The following is an 18612-nucleotide window of genomic DNA, read 5'->3' as shown; positions in this document are numbered from 1 at the left end:
CCTGTCCAAATAGGAGTCCTGGGAGGTGGTGCCTGCTGGATGTCAGGATTGTCTTCCTACCCCTGTAGGAGCACTAGTCAGAAGCCTGGTTGCCCCTGCTGGCTGCTGGGCACCCCTAACTTTGCCTTCCCTTCCCCCAAGACCGCTGTTTCAAGCCCCACCTCTTAGGGTCAGCGTCCTTGTGTCCTTATGCCCAACACTGACCTAACAGTCTGCCTGGAGATTTCATGATGACTAAAATCATGGGCAGGAGGGAGGACAGTGCCCCCTTGCCTTATATGGAGGGTAAGCATACAGAACGCTTGCCCTTCCTGCTCCTGAAAGTGGGGGCCGGCCATAGCCCCCTTGCAGAGTGCTGGAGAGGGCTCCCCTTGTTCAGTCCCACTGTTTCTGGTAAGCCGGAGTGATCTAATGGGACCGTCCCGCCTCAATAACGCGTCTCTTCCATCTCCCACTTACCCTCTTCAAGATGTGGCATGAAACTCCTGGTCTTTCCCTTTACAGCGCCGCCAGCATCTCTGAGGTTTGGAGGTGGTCCCCAGCGGCGCCTGGAGCCGGCCCAAGGAGGCAGCAACGCCTTCCTTTGGGCTCAGCCCTTGGGAGGGAAAGGGGCGTGTGTTCCTTTAAGGGGCTGGCCCGGCGGGATCGCGGGGGTTTGTCCGCCGCCGCTTCCTTTCAGGGCTTTCAAGATCCCCCAAATCCGCGCCTCCTCCGACCGGGACCCTGACGGCGAGGCTGGGAGCGCTGCAGCCGTCAAGGGCCGCCTGGGGACGGTACGTGGCTGCGGGTGGCCGGGCTCCTGGGGCGCCCTGCGGGCCCGGCCACCCCCTCTGGGTCTCCTGCGCCCCCCCACCCCCCGCCTCCTGGGGCGGCGTCGGGGCCGGGGGAGGCGCTGGGCCCCGCGGGGCCGGGGCGGGGGCGGGGGCGGGGGCGGGGGCGGCTTGGGGAGCAGCGCGGGCGCGCCGCGAGGGGGCACAGCCCCAGCGAAACCCGATGCCCCTGAGGCCGCCGCCGGGCGCAGCCGCGTGGCCTCGGCCCGTCGGGTCGGGTCGGGTCGGGTCGGGTCGGGGTCGAGCAGCCCCCGCGCACGGTGCGGAGCACGAGTCCGGGCGCGGGGTCCGCGGGCGCCTCCTGGCCTCTGCCGCCCCCCCCCGCCGCCCCAGGGAGAGGCAGAGGACGCCCGGCGCCTTCAGGCCCAGGTTCCCCGCGGTCTCCCTCGGCGGCGAGCGGACGCGCAGAGCGAGGGCGGCGACGGCGCCCTGCGGGGAGACATCTGGGGCAGGTGGGCGGCCAGCAAGGGACCGTCGCGGGCGCCGGGCCCCGCCGGCGGCGTCACCGACTCCCCGGGTGTCCCCGCAGCCCGGGACCCGGCCTGGACCGCGCCGCCCCCGCCGCCCCCGCCGCCCCCGCCGCCCCGGGCCGTGGCTCTGCTCCGTGCGGCAGGTGATGGAGAGGCGCCCTGGCCTCCCCCCGAGGCCCTGCGTGGGCCAGCGGGCTGCGGGTGCGGGTGCTGGTGGGAAACGCCTCCGCTCCTACTTGCGGGGGCCGCCGATGAGCCTCGTCTACACTGCGGGCACCGAAGTCCAGTTCCTCACCGGGAGCTGGGGCTGGTGGAGACCGGGAGGGCAATGCTGCTCCCTGCTGGTGGAGGGGGGAACCCTACTCTCCGCCTCACAAGTGAGGAGCGCCTGGGCCCGCCCCCCCAGTTCCTCCGAATTCGGGTTCGCTCATTCTGCTGTGGGGAGGGGGGCGGAGGCAAGGGGTCTGGGAAAGCGAAGGTTGGGCGGCCAGGGGACTTGGCTTTTCTCCAGCCTCTGCCTGTTTACCAAAGATACTTTGGTACCTCACTCACCTCCCCACCCTTGGCCTCAGTTTCACCAACTGTAAAGAGAAGGCAGTAGTGGCTGCTCTAGGCAGTGAGAGGGGAGAAAGATCCACCGAAACAAGCTGAGACTGCAGGTTGTGAATTGTTAACAACTGCAGTAACGGGAGGTGCCTGGGTGGCTCAGTCAGTTTTACGTGTCTGCTTTCCGGGAGGGTCATGATCCCAGAGTCCTGGGATTGAGCCCACATCAGGCTCCCTCCCTGCTCAGTGGGGAGCCTGCTCCCCCCTCTCCTCCTCACTTGTGCTCTCCCTCACTTTCTCTGTCTCTCTCTCTCTCTCTCCAGTAAATAAATACAATCTTTTTGAAAAAGCAATAGTAATAACCACTAATATTTTGTGAGTGCTTACCCTCCTGCCAGGCAGCATTCTAAGTGCTTTGCAGACATTCTCTCCCTTAATTTTTACAGAAATGTTTTCTGGTTGTAATTGTTGTGACTCCCATCTTACAAGATGAGGAAAGTGAAGCTCAGTGACTCGTCCACTGATAGACTGTTAGTAACTGGGGGAACCAGAGCTGAATCCTGGTGACCAGTCTCATTCTAGAACCTGAAATTTGCCACTATGTTCTTCTGCCAGTACGTATTAGCAACTGTTTTTTGAGCACCTGCCATATGTTGGGGCTGGACATGATTCATCTTATATAATCCTCATCACAGCCCTACAGTGAGTATCTAGCCTTTTTTTCCAGATGAGGACATGGAGGCACAGAGAGGTTGAGTAACTTGCCCAAGGTCACACAGCAGGGTACGGGTGTATCTTTGCCCAGGCAAGGCTCCAGCTGATATGGGGAGTCTCCCACAGCCGAGATGACTGCGTTGGACTGGATCTTGGGCCTTCCAGCTGATGGCACCTCTGTGGTGGCTCTGAGGGGCTGGAGGCCAGGGTAGCCAGGGTCAGGGAGCTGAGGTTGACCATGGCTTCCCTGAGTGTTAGTGGTCAGAAATGGGCCTGGGGCAGGGTGGCAGTAAGTAGCAATTGCCACTGCTGGCTCACACCTGGGTCTCAGCTTTATACTGTCACCTAAAGTTCAGAGTGGTCATTTATCTTCAACCCCTGAGCTTCCTTATTAGTCTGCTCTGGAGGCAGGGAAACTTCTGTTCATAGAAATCAAAACATCCAGCCAGCAGTTGACAAGTCTAACTGGATACCTCAGGCTTTGTGTGCTGCACCCCTGCTCTAGAGAGGCCTAAGAGCAGATGGCCAGCTTCCACCTGGGTCATAGCTCCTGGATACAAGGTCAATCTTCCCTTCAGAACTCACTGTTTTTCTTGGCACCCCTCTGCTCATTCTAAAGTTGCTGGGTTAGCATCCAGCAAAGAGGGGTGTTGACCAAATCACACCTCTCCATTTGTGGTGGTGGTTTGTTTTTTAAGTAGGCTCCTTACCCAGCTTGAGGCTCGAACTCATGACCTTGAGGTCAAGAGTTACATGCTTCACTGACTGAGCCAACCAGGCGTCCCCGCAGTAGTGTTAAACCAGAGAGCAGACCAACGTGGGTGTCCAGACCAGAGAAGGGCCAGATGTAATGAAGAGAACTAGGGCTGTTTGGGGGCACCTGGGTGGCTCAGTCAGTGAGGCATCTGCCTTCAGCTCAGGTCATGATCTCAGGGTCCTGGGATAGAGCCTGCATCAGGCTTTCTGCTCAGCGTGGACTCTGCTTCTCCCTCTCCTTTGCCCTGCTTATGTGCTGTCTCTCTCAAATAAATAAAATCTTATTTTCATACACACACACACACACACACACACCAAAAACTAAGGCTGTTTTTAGCTGGAAAGGAGGAGCCAAGGATGAGGACACTATCTGGAGCTGGGGTAGGAAGATAGCCAGCATGGCTCTTTTAGAATGTAAATCAGATTCGTGTCAGTGCCTTTCATTCAGTGCTGCATCATGGTGGACAACCAAATTGTCCCACCTCTCTCCCTCTTGCTCCTCACTGGATTTCAAACTGTTCCTGCCAAAGGCCTTTGCACTGGATGTTCCCTCCCCTGGAATGCTTTTCCCTAGGATTCTCAAAGCTCACACTTTCAGTTAGTCTCCTTCTCAGAGAATCCTTCCCAATCCATCCTGTCTCCACAAGCACCTCCCTCCCCTGCTTCAGCCTCCTCTATCATATGTAGCACCTTGACAACACGGATGTCCCATATCCTATTTGGTGTCTGTTTCCCTCCCTGGAATGTAAGCTCTGGCAGGACTTGTGATCTGTTTCCCGCATGCTGAGAACTGTGCCTGGCACATGGCAGATGTTTGATAAATACTTGCTGAGTGAGTGAGGCCATGTTCCAGCCCGTCTATTACCTGGGTAACCTTAACCATGCAACTTAGCATTTCTTTTCTTCTTAAAAATTTTATTAATTAAAAAAATTATTAATTAATTTATTTTTAAAAGATATTTATTTATTTATTTATGAGAGACATGAGAGACACAGAGAAAGAGGCAGAAACACAGGCAGAGAGAGAAGCAGACTCCCTGTGGGGACCCCAGTGCAGGACTTGATCTCAGGACCCTGGAATCACAACCTGAACCACAGGCAGATGCTCAACCACTGAGCCACCCAGGTGTTCCTATTTATTTTTTGCGGGGAGGGGAGGGATAGAGGGAGAGAATCTCAAGCAGACTCCCTGCTGAGCGTGGAGCCCGGGGACCCGACTCCGTCCCTTGACTCCAAGATCAGGACCTGAGCCAAAACCAAGAGTCAGATGCCCAACAAACTGAGCCACCTTGGCATCCTGCATCTTAGCATTTCTGAACCTGTTTCCTTGTCTGTACAATGGAGATAAAAATTTTGACATTGTGAAACTGATAGTGACATCATCCATGCAAATGCATTGTCACGTGGAAGGCAGTCCTTATATAGGACAGATCCTCAAGGGGGCTGGCTGAAGAGTTTACAACAGGGCCCTGCCTCTACCCTCTCGGCCATGTGACCTTTGGACAATTCATGTCTTGGTGCCTCTGTTTACCTGTGGATTAATTGGGGAGAATAAAATTCTTGCTGACTGACAGTTGGGGGGAGGAGGGTTTCTTAGAAGGGTCAAGGGAGCTGTTGGACATGGAAGCCCTTTAAAACTGAGGGAGTGAGTGATGCCCAGGCTCAAGGTTGGGAGCATGTGCTGGGTGCAGTCTCTGAGGCTGGGAAAGGGTACCTAGGAGCTTGCTGGAAGACACAGAAGATGCCATGGTTTTTCCTGCCTCAGTGCACGTTTCTGAATGAATGACTTCATCACGATTGATAAACACAATGGGGGACTGATGTCAGCATAACACCGCATTGGTCTGGCAGTGATTTTTCTCAACATGCTGACGTATTGGAGCGGCCATAACAGGCTTTCTCACAATCAAAGAGGAAGCTTTTTGCAAGTGCTGGATTCCTTAAGATAAGTGCTGACAGTCCTGCAGAAAGTACACATACAAATGTATCTCCCTATCCAGGCTCTTGCTGTTCAGTGTTGAAAACTCAGGAACCAAATAGATTTGGATAATGCAGCATCCCTTCTTACCAAATTGTCCCAGCTCTCAAGATCCAAACTTGCACCATCTCAACTCAAGGATGCAATAGGTTTGGGGAGAGAGAGGTGCCTGTTTGGCAGCTTCTCACAAAGTTTTCTTTTTTTTCTTTTTCTTTTTTTTTTTACTTTTTATTTATTTATTTATGATAGTCACACAGTGAGAGAGAGAGGCAGAGACATAGGCAGAGGGAGAAGCAGGCTCCATGCACCGGGAGCCCGACGTGGGATTTGATCCCGGGTCTCCAGGATCGCGCCCCAGGCCAAAGGCAGGCGCCAAACCGCTGCGCCACCCAGGGATCCCACAAAGTTTTCTGATAAATGTAGAAATCGCATGATGAAGTTGTAAAGACATTTCCCTTGAGTTAAAAAACAAAAATGATTGAAGAAGATGGCTCCACCTTGGATGGATCAGAGTCTTAATTCTTAATTCTGGTTTCTCTTGGAATCCAATGCTCCCAGAAACCTACATCTCAAAGGAGGAACCACTTGTCCCTGTGCTGAGGGCTGCAAAGGGCATTGGGTACCAAGGTCAGTGGAGAGTGAACAGTACTGGTGGTGTTTATTAGGACTGTTCCTGGTTTTATTAACACTCTGGTTACAAAGCTGCATGTTTTTTTTTAAGATTTTATTTATTTATTCATGAGAGACACAGAGAGGCAGAGACATAGGCAGAGGGAGAAGCAGGCTCCCTGTAGGGAGCCCAATGCGGGACTTGATCCCAGGACTCTGTGGATCACACCCTGAGCCAAAGGCGGATGCACAGCCATTGAGGTGCCTCACATAGGTTTTGAATGGCCCCAACCTTATTCTCCCCTTCATCTTATTTTTTAATGCATTTAATGCAAAAATATGCATTTTGTTTCAGGCACATAAGTGGCAGAAACACCTCCATTTGCTCATCCCAGGGAAGCCCTTTCTCATAGGAGGGCATCTGGGCCTGATGAACTGCTGTGAGGAGGCTGCGGGTGCCCAGGGACAAGGTGGGCCTTGTGACATCCAGCTCAATATCAACAGCCTCTTGGTCCTCATTCTCCTTCCTGGTTCCAGATGAGAGACCTCAGGAAGAGAAAAGAAATGATCTCCAATGAGGTCCTGCTGTGTACCAGGCTCTGAGGTGTGTGTTCTGCACATGTCACCTCCCTGAATTTGACATGGTCATTCCAGGCTCTGGAGCTGGAGTGGGTTCAGATCCCAACTCCACCATGTCCTTGCTGTATGACCTTGGCCAGATGATTTAATATGTCCGTGCCTTGGTTTTCCCAGCTGTGAAATGAGGATACTAAGAGGTTCCACCTCCAGGCATTGTGATAAGGAGTAAATGAGGTAGTACGTGCTCATTAAACTCAGCTGTTACTATTTTTATGCCCATGATCGCAGTCCAAGTGTGGCTAAGCTGTGTTCACAAAGAGACTCAAAACGTGGTGACTTAAATACGGTAAGACTTTGTTTCTCTCATGACACAGTGCAGATGGGGGAGTTCCAGGGCTGATGGGGCAGCTCTGCCATTCAACCCATGGTTTACATTTCTGAGACTAAGGTGGCTACTCTGGCGGCCAGCAGGTGGAGGAGGAGAATACCAGGAAGACCTATCCCTGTCTTAACACAAGACCTGCAGAAGGCACATGTTATTTCTGCTCCCTGCCATGGTCCAGCACAAGTCCCACGGCCTCTCCTCGCTGTAGGTGAGGAGACTGCAAATACAGCTTTCAGCTGACTGATCGTGCGCTATCTAGAACCAGGCTACCATAGGAAAGAAGTAGACGTATGGGTGAAAAATATGTGGTGGTGAGTTTTATGAACTTCATTTCGCAAATGAGGAAACCTGCCTAGAATCACAAGGCTTGTAAGTAGTGGAGATGGGATTTGAACCCAGATCTTCCTACCTCCGAACTTCTTTATTAGGTTGCCTGATTGGGCTGCCCAGATCCAAGTCCCCATGAGGCATTATGGGTGTCGCCTGAGGACTCCTCTTGGATGAGAAGTGAGACCTCAGGCCGGCAGTGTCCTACTGTAGTACATGGCACAGAGGGTGGGTCTGGGCCTCAGGATCTCCACAAGGGGCCTATGGGAGCAATGGGTTCTACCTGCCAGCTTATTCTACATCTGCTCCTTCCTTTCCAGCAAGGGCTCCTAACTGTTTCGGAAACAAGAAGGTTCTCTGTTCGAATCTCACCAATCTCACCACCCTTCCTTACAGATTCCATGCTTTCCTCACCTTTCTTTTTTGTTTAAAAGATCTATCGAGAGAGACAGGGAGAGCACGAGCCAGGTTCAGGTGGGAGAGGAGAGGGGCAAGCAGACTCCCTGCCTACCCTGAGCCTGATGTGAGGCTCAACTCTAGGACCCCAAGATTGCAACCTGAGCCAAAGTCAGACACTTAACCAACTGAGCCATCCAGGCGCCTCATTTCTTTTCTTTTTTTTTTTTTCTTTTCCCTTCCCACCCTCCTCCTTCCCTTGTCTCTTTGCTCTTCCCTCCATTCTGGTTTTCATACAACAGGCATTCATGGGGCCACAGGCTTGCAATCATAGCAGAGGGGCAATTCTGGTGTTCTGCTTTGTCCATCTTAAATTATACCCTAAGCATTTTTCCACATTGCTACATGGTAATCATAGCTGTACTTCCAGATGCCCGCTGCCACCCTGGCCTTCCTGCCCCACCAGGTTCACCGTCAACACCGCCCCTGGGGGGGTGCTTCTGAGATGTTCTTCTGATCCTGTGGCTCTTCTGCTTACTGCCACCACTCGCACCCCGGGGTCTTTGGGACCAAGGAGAGAGGGAAAAGCCTGGGCCAGATACCCAAGGGCATCTAGCTGCTCACCTCGGCCTGCTGACCCCTCTCACCACCTCTCCCCTTTATCAGCCAGGGTTTTGGCAGGAAGCAGAATTCACACTGGGTGGTTCCAATAAAGAGACTCTAATAAGGAAGGAATGGCTGGCTTCTAGAGTTCAGGGATGGGGCATTGAACGAGGGGGTGGAAGACATAGAGACAAGCAATGGCAGTCACCCTTCGAAGCCTGGGGGTGCAGAGGGAGGAGGGGAGGGAACAGTGTTACACACCTCACAAGAACCTTACCTGGGGTGAGGATGAGAAGATGCCAACAGGATTGTGGTCACAAGGAGACACAGTATTCCAGAGATGAAGCTTCTCCCTCCTGCCCATCTCTTGTGGGTGCCTCCCCCAAACCCCCGGGGCTGAATCCCACTGAAAGCCAGAGGCCAGGGTGCTGGAAGAAGCCATCCCAGGATCAGGGCAAAGAAACACACAAAGGAAGTACTTCCAGCACATTCCCAGGACCCCCCACCCCCCCGCCGCCACCTGCCCCACCACGTGTTCTCTTTGGTCTCTGGGCCTTTGTGTCTTTTCTGTACCCCATGTCTACACTCCCCGTATAGCTCGTGACTCCTTGCCCAGGACTCTGTCCCTTTTCTGCATTAGAGTTCCTCCAAGGCTGCTGGTCTTTTAATCATTAAGCACTCAGCAAATGGCAATGAGCAGGGCGGGGGGAGGTGAGGAGGAGGTGATTGAGGCATTAGCCTTGGCTGCAAAATACATCAAGGGAGGAGAGGGTGTGCGTGCCAAGAAAACTTGGTAATCACCATATAATATTGAAATGCAATATATTTTTTAAAAATCAAATAAACCAACTATAGCCCATGGGCTAGCTGCCTGTTTTATTTGCATGTCCTCTGAAACCGGAATGACCCCTAGAAGTACCCTAAGCATGGTGCTTAAAAATTTTTTTGACCTTGACTCAGGGTAAGAAACAAATTTTGCATTGTGGCTTCCCCATCACCCCTGCAGATCTCTCTGGATGGAAACAGAAGCTCGACAATGCAGAACTCCTCTCGCTAAACAAATATATCCTGAGATTGTGTCGTCTGGTTTTCTCGATGTCATTAAAAAATGCTGCTCACGGGATCCCTGGGTGGTGCAGCGGTTTGGCGCCTGCCTTTGGCCCAGGGCACGATCCTGGAGACCCGGGATCGAATCCCACGTCGGGCTCCTGGTGCATGGAGCCTGCTTCTCCCTCTGCCTGTGTCTCTGCCTCTTTCTCTCTCTGTGTGTGACTATCATAAACTAAAAAAAAAAAATGCTGCTCACAACCTTGCAAATTCAAACGTGCCATCTGAAACTGTTGATCCTGTCCTATTGCCCTATATAATTTTCTCCGAGGACTAGGTGCCTCCTCCTAACCCCTCCCTCGGCTTTGTTGGCTTGCTTACTGCCCATCTTGCCTGTGGCCTGCAGTCCCCTGGGCCTGCCAGGCAGAAGATGCTCCGTAATCACCCACTGAGCTAGTGAACAAGTGCTGGAACCCAGGGGTCCCCGGGCCCCCTGCAGCAGGCTTCTCTAATTGGCTTATTTTCTCCTCTTTCCAGCCTGCCCCAGACTCCAGCCTTGCCCCAGACACCCTGGCCCTGTGGCCGTGCCTGGCGTCATGGGCCTGCTGCTCCTCGTCCTGCTGTTCCTGCTGCCCTGCATCTCCGGGCTGCCCTTCTACAATGGCTTCTACTACTCCAACAATCCCAATGGCTGGAACCTGGGCAATGGCCACAGCGAAGGTGGGCAGCCTCCTGGCTCTGGCTCCATGTTCCACTGGGGTGACCGAGACCTCTCCTGGATCCTGCTGTGATATGCAGGTTCCAGGCCGGGACAGGGGATGGGGCGTGGAGCCGGTAGCCCCTTCCCTGTCTGGGCCCTTGTAGCAGGCCAGGCTCCTTTCTAAGACGAGTGCAAGGGATGGTTCAGTTACTCTGTGTTTACTAGTCCCTCGGGCTTGGAGTGCATCGGAGCCAAATGTGCTTAAAGACAATCACTTCTGTACTTAAGGACGCTCCCAAAATGGGACCCTCCTGCCCATTTTCCAAGATCCAACTTACATGTGATCGCCCCTGCCTGGTGTCCCAAGTGGAAAGGATGTTTGAGGTTAGACAGATGTGAGTTTGAATCTTAATTTTGCCACTTAGTAGCTACATGGCTTTGGGCAGGTGACTTTTTTGGGGAAGAGGGGCAGAGGGAGAGGGAAAGAGAGAGAGAATCCCAAGCAGGCTCCGTGCAGGGCATGGGGCTCGATTCCAAAACCCTGAGATCATGACCTGAAATCAAGAGTCAGATGCTTAACTGGCTGAGCCACCTCAGCGCCTTTGGGCAGGTGACTTTTTAGTTAGCAGTTGTGCACCTACTTTGTGTCAGGCACACTTCTAGCTGCCTTCCCAGCATTGCCTCAGACAATCCTCACAAAAAGCCTGATATATGGGCAAGGTTAACAGCCGGCACGGTGAGGACTCCACCAGGCCAAGCTAGTGCTGGCTGTCCTTGCAGCCCCGAAAGCACATAATGTGGATTATTTCATTTCATACATGAGGACAGCGAAGCTCAGACTTGAGCCAGCCTCCCGGGGCACACAGATCTGCAGAACCCGTGCTGAGATCTGCTTGTGGAAGGGTTGCTTTGATGAACACGACCCGGCCTCCCTCAGGCTCTTGGGGGTAGGGGTGGGGGGAATGTGTTCCTTACCTCTCCTGGTGTCCTTTGACTGCTGATGGGCCTGGGCTTGTGGCTGTGTCACTGTAGTCTCTGACCCCGGGGTCACATCTCGCTTGGCCCCCTTCTAAGAAGATACTTGTGACTGCAATCCTTAATTTAGTCTCTTTGCCATAGAAGGTAACTCTCACAGGTTCCAGGAATTAGGACCTAGGTATCTCGGGGCATCATTATTTGGCTTCCAACCTTCCCCCCTCCCCCACCGAGTTTATTTTGTTAGATAATCACGATTTTATTCTATTTTTTAAAAATATTTTATTTATTTGTTCATGAGAGACACTGAGAGAGGCAGAGACACAGGCAGAGGGAGAAGCAGGCTTCATGCAGGGAACCCGATGCAGGGCTCTATCCTAGGATCCTGGGGTCACACTCTGAGCCAGAGGGTGACGCTCAACCACTAAGCCACCCAGGTGTCCCAATAATCACGACTTTAATGAGATTCAAGAAAACTTAAAAACTTAAACTTTCTACCCATAATTTTACCACTTCTATCCATGAATATGTGTAAAATCACAAATAATCCCCCCTACCTGGGGGAAACCTTACTAACATTTCCCTCCAGCCTTTGATATAGGATTGAGAAAATTGTCTTTAACCTCTTGCTCTACATGTGGTTTGGGAATCTCCGTGTCACTTCATAGAATACAATTTTTCTCCCAAGGATGAGTGGATATCCAGCTGCCAGGTTATCTTACCTGGCTGTATAGTGTTTTGTCATACGGAGACATTATGATTTAGCTAAACATTCTCATCGTCTTCGGGTTAAAGCTTCAAACACAGCTTTACTAAAGAGCATGAAGGAGGGGCACCTGGATGGCTCCGTGGTTGAGCGTCTGCCTTCGGCTCAGGTCATTATCCCGGGGTCCTGGGATCAAGTCCCACGTCGGGCTCCCGGCTCCATTGGGAGCCTGCTTTTCCCTCTCTCTCTGCCCCTCCACCCCTGTTCATGCTTTCTCTCTTGCTCTGTGTGCTTTCTCTCTCTCAAATAAATCAAATCTTAAAAAAAAAACATAAAGAGTACTAGGTGAAAACAAAGGACAAAGCCACTACATGAGAGTCCTGGCTCATGTCCGTTAAGCTTTTCCCATGTGCCAGGTGTCACACTTATCTGTGTTGAGACTCACCACAGCCAGCTATAGGTACCGATGTTACCCCATGCTACAAATAAGGAGAGTGGTTTGTAGAATCAGCTGATTTCTCTAGACTAGACTAGCTTGTGGAGAGTTGGAGCCAAGATTCAAACCGGGCTTCTCTGACTCCAGGCCTGTGGTCCCCAAGCCTCTGTGTTTACAGCCTGTCCAGAGCAGGCTTCTCCAACTTGAGTGACTGGCAAAATCACCCACCTGTAGAGCTGTTAGAACACTGATCACTGGGCCTTACCCCCAGAGGTTTTGATTCAGGAGGTCTGGGGTGGGGTCTAGGAGTTTGCATTTCTAGCAAGTTCCCAGTGATGCTGCTGCTGCTGCTGCTGCCTTGGGGACCCCACTTTGACAACCACTGCACCAGAGCTCCTGGCCTTTTCAGCATGAAAGCCTCTGCAGGGAGCCTCCTATCTCCTTACCCTGGAGACTACACTTCTCCCCCACCCTGTACCTCCAGGGGTCTAAGTCCAGGCCCAAGAGCATGAGATAGTGAGACCTCTATACGGGGTCTCAAGTTAAAGATGAGCCAGCTTCAGCCATAAACCTGGTGCTTGTGCCGCCATGGTAGGCTCTGGGTTTATTTGTACGGTGTTACTGTATGGTCTCCTATAGAAGTCCTGCCGCATCTCACCTGTGTTTCTAGGTATCTCGGGAACATCAGAATGGTGAGACAAAAAGTGAAGGGCAAGCTGTGCTCTCCTGTGGCCAGCATGGCAGGGAAGGACCCCAGGGAGATCTGAGTCCTAGCCAGCTGCCTGATACGGGGATGCTCATATTGCCTGCTATGTCAATTAGCTGCTTACACACAACACACTTAATGGCTTAAGACAACAGCTGTTTTTTTTTTTTTTTGGGGGGGGGGGTTGGCTTGTGATTTCATGGGTCAGCATTTTGGACTGGCTTCTATGTCCATGGTCCCAGCTGTGCTCACTGACTTAATTGTGCCTGCAGTCAGTAGGACAGGTCAGTGAGGGCTTGTCTCTGCTCCACGTGGGCTCTCCTCCAGCAGGTGAGCCCAGGCTTGTTGTCGTGGAGTGGAAGCAGCAGAGCCTCATGGAACCCAGACTCAGAGCAGGCACAGTGGAATAGTCACATTCATTTGGTCAAAGCAAGTGGCAAGGCCAGCCAAGGGGGAGGAGAAATAGAGTCCCCTCTTGATAGGGGCCACAAAGTCACAATGCAGGGCATGTGGGTGCAGCATTACGGCCATTCTTGCAATGGGCAACTGCTGAGCCTGGCAGAAGCCGGGGATGAGGCTCAGGGTGGCCCTTGCAGGGGTACGGGTGTGCTGCTGCAGATCCCCATTGGCACCTCCTCTCTCGCAGGCGTCTTCAATGGGGTGAAGCTGGTGGTAGAGACGCCCGAGGAGACCCTGTTCTCCCACCAGGGGGCCCAAGTGACCCTGCCCTGCCGCTACCACTACGAGCCCACCCTGCTGGCCCCGAGGACTGTACGCATCAAGTGGTGGAAGCTGTCGGAGAATGGGGCCCCAGAGCAGGATGTGCTGGTGGCCATCGGGCAGAGGCACCGCTCCTTCGGAGACTACCGAGGCCGAGTGCGTCTGTGGCAGAACGGGGAGCACGAAGTGTCGCTGCAGATCAGGGACTTGCGGCTGGAGGACTCTGGGCGTTACCGCTGTGAGGTCATTGATGGGCTGGAGGACCAGAGTGGCCTGGTGGAACTGGAGCTACGGGGTGAGGCCCCCCGCGCAGGGGGATATGGGGGGCCTGAGCCATGGAGAGAGAGGGCCCCGAGAAACCGTCTAGAGCTCTGTGCTTCAGACCAGCACGTGGTCCTTGAAACCACCCCATGGGGACGCTACTGCTATTGTCACCCCCATTTAATTACTTATTTTTTTAATATGTATATTTTTACAGGTTTTATTTATTCATGAGACACAGAGAGGCAGAGACACAGGCAGAGGGAGAAGCAGGCTCCCTGTGGGGAGCCCGATGTGGGACTCGATCCCAGGACCCCAGGATCACACCCTGAGCTGAAGGCAGATGCTCAACCACTGAGCCACCCAGGCATCCCATCACCCCCGGTTTACAGATGAGGAAACAGAGGCACAGGGAGGTCAAACGAACTTCCCTAAGGCCATACTGCCCATAAATGGCAGAGTAGGAGTTTGACCTCAGGCAGTCGGTCTCCAGAACACAATACTCGCTCTGGCTCACACTTTATTTAGATAGAGGAAAACAGGAGGACTGCAACCCTGCCTTGACTCCAGCAGGGTTGCAGGCAGCACAAACCAAGGGGGCCGCCCAGTGTGGGTGGCAGGAGTGGTGGGCACCTGGACACACGGCTGAGCCCTCATCATGTCCCAGAGGAGTGCCTTACTTGGGGCCAGGAGCAGACTCACACAGCCAGGTTTTCTGATTTGATAAGAGAAGCATATATTTTTCTGTGAAATCTCTGGATTTCTCTTTTTAAAGATTTTATTTATTCATGAGAGACACACAGAGAGAGGCAGAGGCACAGAGTGGGGGAATCTGATGCAGAACTTGATCCCAGGACCCCCAGGGATCACACCCTGAGCTGAAGGCAGATACTCAACCACTGAGCCACCCAGGCACCCCAAAATCTCTGGATTTTTATGTAAAAATATTCTCATGAAAAAACAATCACAGCTCAATGGTCTCCAAACCAGCCAGACCTTGTGTGTGGGCTCCTGTGGGTGATCTCTAGTGACTTTGACCTTCTCTCTTTCTAGGATGGGGCTATGTGTCCTCATACCTCTCCTACCTGTTAGGGAGGAGGTGGGATGGATAGAGAACGGTGTTCTGGCTCCAGGCCCACCCTGACTTAGCTGTGGGTGGGGTGGGTAGACACCCCATCCCCTACAGTATGAAATGAGTGCCTCCTTTACCTGCTTGTGAGGAGATGAGGATAAAGTGCAAGTCAGGGACTTACTTTTAGCATCAGCATCCACCTATCTAGTCCAGATGGTGACCAGAGGGGCCCCGTTCCTCATCCCTGATGCTGGATATGATTGGGGCGTAAGGGTGCTAGCTAGCATGGTCAGGTGAGAGCCCTCTGCCAGGTCACAGACTGCTCTCTGTGTCCTCACATGGTGGAAGCGGGGAGAGATCTCTGTGTGGGATCTCTTATGGAGGGACACTAATCTCATTCATGACCTAAGTGACCTAAGTGCCTCCTGAAGGCCCCACCTCCTCATACCATCACCTTAGGCCTTGGGATTTCAGCACATGAGCTAGGGGGACACATTGAGACCCTAGCACTGGGGTTCTTGCAACAGCCCTGTGAATTAGGTGGCATTCCCATTCTAGAGTTGGGGACGTTAATTGGCTGATTCATTCATGACCTTACCAAGCTAATCAGTGTTTTCTGAGTACTGCTCTGTGCCAGCCTGGTTCTAGGAGGGAGCTGTAAGGCAGACATAGACTCTGCTTTGGACCTGGAGAATGGACGGGAGATGACAGGTTTGCTTCTCTGTGTGCGTAGGGGAGCCTCCTTCCCAGTGGGCATCCTTCCCTGCCCACCCCCTTCAAGCCCCTCTCTCTCCTCCCTCCCCAGGTGTGGTCTTTCCCTACCAGCACCCTCAGGGGCGCTATCAGCTCAACTTCCATGAGGCCCAGCGGGCGTGTGAGGAGCAGGATGCGGTGGTGGCATCCTTCGAGCAGTTGTTCCGGGCCTGGGAGGAGGGCCTGGACTGGTGTAATGCAGGCTGGCTGCAGGACGCCTCGGTGCAGTACCCCATCACGCTGGCCCGGCAGCCCTGCGGTGGCCTGGGCCTGGCGCCTGGTGTGCGCAGCTACGGCCCGCGTCACCACCGCCTGCACCGCTATGATGTATTCTGCTTTGCTCCTGCCCTCAGGGGTGAGTGCACTGGCCAAGCACAGGCCTGGGGGTCCGAGGGTGGCATCTGGGAAGTGTTAGGATCCAGAGAGGTCTCTGTCCACCCTGCTGGCACCTTCTCTTGGAGGCTTGGAGTAGGCATTGAAGGCATTGGAGCCACGTCTGGCAGAGTTTTGAGTGCTCTGCTGCGCTTCACACCAATCACTGGTTTACTTGTTCATCAGATATTTTTTGAGAGCCTACTCGTGCTGGGGCCAAGACTAGGTGCTGGGCATCATAGACAAATAAAGCACAGCCCGTCCTTGTGAAGAGGATCATTTTGGGGGAAGATAAATAAAAATAGAAATCGGTTCATTGTCACATCACAAGCATTCAGAAAAGTGTCCTGGCACATAGTAGGTACTCAGTAAATGATTTTTTTTAAACTTTTATTTTTAAGTCATCTCTGCACCCAGCGTGGGGCTCAAACCCACAACCCTAAGATCAAAAGTCACACGCTCCACCAGCTGAGCCAACCGAGTGCCCCAGTACTCAGTAAATGATTGAGTGGACAAGAGACCCTGATTGGTCCAGGCTAGGTGGGGTGCCCACCCAGGGTGAGTGAGGTAGAGTACAGACATGACAGGAAGGACCCAGCCCCATAGCAGGGGTGATGAAGCTCTCAGAGAGGGGGTCAGAATGGGGAAGGTACCTCCCAGAAGCATCCGTGGCAAATGCCCACAGCCTGATGTCTCCCTGGGCTCCTGATCGCCAGGGCTGTTTGGTGAGGTCTAATGGGCTGCCGTTCCTGCAGGCCCCACTGTCCTCTCTGGCTGCCTCCCCCCACCCAGTGCCTAACCCTCATGCCCCACCTTCCCACAGGGCAGGTGTACTACCTAGAACACCCTGAGAAGCTGACCCTGGCAGAGGCAAAGGAGGCCTGCCAGGAAGACGGTGCCCAGATCGCCAAGGTGGGCCAACTCTTTGCTGCCTGGAAGTTCCGTGGCCTGGACCGCTGTGATGCTGGCTGGCTGGCAGATGGCAGCGCCCGCTACCCTGTTGTTCACCCGCGTCCCAACTGCGGGCCCCTGGAGCCTGGGGTCCGAAGCTTTGGCTTCCCAGACCCGCAGAGCCGGGAGTATGGCGTCTACTGCTACCGGCCACGCCACTCCTGAGCTAGCCCCACGCCGGCTCTGCGCCGCCCTGTGGTCCTTCCCCTCTCGGGCTCTATTTATTGAGTGGTTCATTTTCCCTGGCAGCTTGGGGCAAGTTTTTTGTATTGTTTTTATTCTCACGTTAATTTTTTTTTAATTACTGCTTTTTGTTTGTTTTTTTGTAAATCCAACATTCCAAATCTTCCCTTTGCTCAGGTGGACACCCCAAGGCTCTCCCAGGAATCCCTCTTGCCTCCCTCTAGGACATTGGAGGTTCATGGGCCCACAAGTGCTTTCTGCCATCACCGAATGTAGCCCTGCTCCCTGCTCCAGGGAGGCTGGTGCCCAGAGCGGACAGTGACACATGGTGGCTGCAGCTGCCCCTCCCCCTCAACCTGGGGGAGGAGAGGGTAACCAGGGGGCCCCTGGAGCTAGGCACTGGGCATCATAGTCTCCTGCCTCCTTCTTCTCAGGCTGGGGGAGGGGAGGGTGTCCAGGGGGGCCCTGGAGCTGGGCCCTGGACATTATGGTCTCCTGCTGCCTCTGCTGCTGCCTCCTCCTCCTCTTCTTCCTCCACCACCACCTCCTCCTCCTCCTGTCCTCCTCTGCGAAGCAGCTGGCCCAGATCAGCACAGCTGTGGAGCTAGGGTTGGAAGCGGGTCCCTAGACTTCTATGTGAAGTCCCAGGAAACGGAGAAATTTCTCCATTTTTTCCTTCTCTCTCCGAAGAGTGTATTTTTTTCTCTCTCATCTTTCCCTGCTCAGGGAGTGGCCCTCAGGTGTCTGTACTTTCTCTGGACAATAAATGGTGCTGTGACCACCCACCCCCATCCCTGTGTCTGGCCTTCTGCTTCATTCAGTCCTGGGGCCCAGCTCCCTCCCCACGGAGAGTGGTGGGGAGTTCTGTTTTGGGGAGCTCCATGGGCTTCACCTGCAAGCTGCTGTGGTTCTGGCTTGCCTGATGGCCGAGACCTGCCTCTGGTGGCTGGCCTAGCAGTGGGAGGATCCGGCCTGTGTTCCCACTGTCTCCCCTCCCAGGCTGGGTGTCAGTGTCAGCCCAGAACACTAGGAGGTGCCTTGGAGGACACAGAGGAGGCCATGACTGTCCCCTACCCCAGCCCCAGGGGATCTCAGAGTTAGGCCCTCTCTGTGTCTCCCCCTCCGCCCCCTGTCCCCACCCCATCTTTGGGAAACCAGACCTGCCTCTGCTCAGGCACTCCTCTGCCGTTCACACTGTTACAGAGTCAGTTTTTCACGTGGGGTCCCTGCTTCTCAGAATGTGGCCAGGCAGCAATCCTGGGAAATTATTGGAAATGCAAATCTCTGGGCCCCACCCCAGACCTGCCAAACTTCAGTTCTCTCAGTGAGAAACTGTGTTATCACAAATCCTCTTGATTCTGATGGAGACTCAAGTTTGAACACCACATAGTTGCAGTCCCAACTCACCAGTGAATCCATTCATTACCTAATTATTGAGCCCCTTCTATGTGATCATCACTGGACCTCCTACTTTTGTCCACTCATTGCCTCCAGACTCGTAGGGAATCTGGACACATGTATCTAGTCACCAGTGAAT

The 18612-nt window shown here is 53.6% G+C and overlaps 1 protein-coding gene across 5 annotated transcripts; it reads left to right on the top strand.

The window, feature by feature from the left end:
• Positions 1–600: 600 nt before the first annotated feature.
• On the top strand, positions 601–17866 carry HAPLN3 (hyaluronan and proteoglycan link protein 3). Of its 5 annotated transcripts, XM_072799574.1 has the most exons (7): positions 6419–6507; positions 6771–6828; positions 6954–7075; positions 9778–9960; positions 13410–13778; positions 15622–15924; positions 16765–17866. In XM_072799574.1, exons 4-7 carry the CDS (start codon positions 9837–9839, stop codon positions 17055–17057), a joined length of 1089 nt encoding a protein of 362 aa, XP_072655675.1. In that variant the 5' UTR covers positions 6419–6507; positions 6771–6828; positions 6954–7075; positions 9778–9836; the 3' UTR covers positions 17058–17866. The 5 variants fall into 5 exon arrangements, with proteins under 5 accessions (XP_072655648.1, XP_072655658.1, XP_072655686.1 ...); XM_072799547.1 differs by lacking the exons at positions 6419–6507; positions 6771–6828; positions 6954–7075 and adding exons at positions 601–773; positions 6259–6373; XM_072799585.1 differs by lacking the exons at positions 6419–6507; positions 6771–6828 and adding an exon at positions 654–773.
• Positions 17867–18612: the final 746 nt, after the last annotated feature.

Source organism: Canis lupus, chromosome 2 (genome assembly GCF_048164855.1).
Source record: "Canis lupus baileyi chromosome 2, mCanLup2.hap1, whole genome shotgun sequence".
Lineage (NCBI taxonomy): Eukaryota > Metazoa > Chordata > Mammalia > Carnivora > Canidae > Canis > Canis lupus.
The sequence above is the reverse complement of the archived record's forward strand: the minus strand, read 5'-3'. Positions and strand labels throughout refer to the sequence as shown.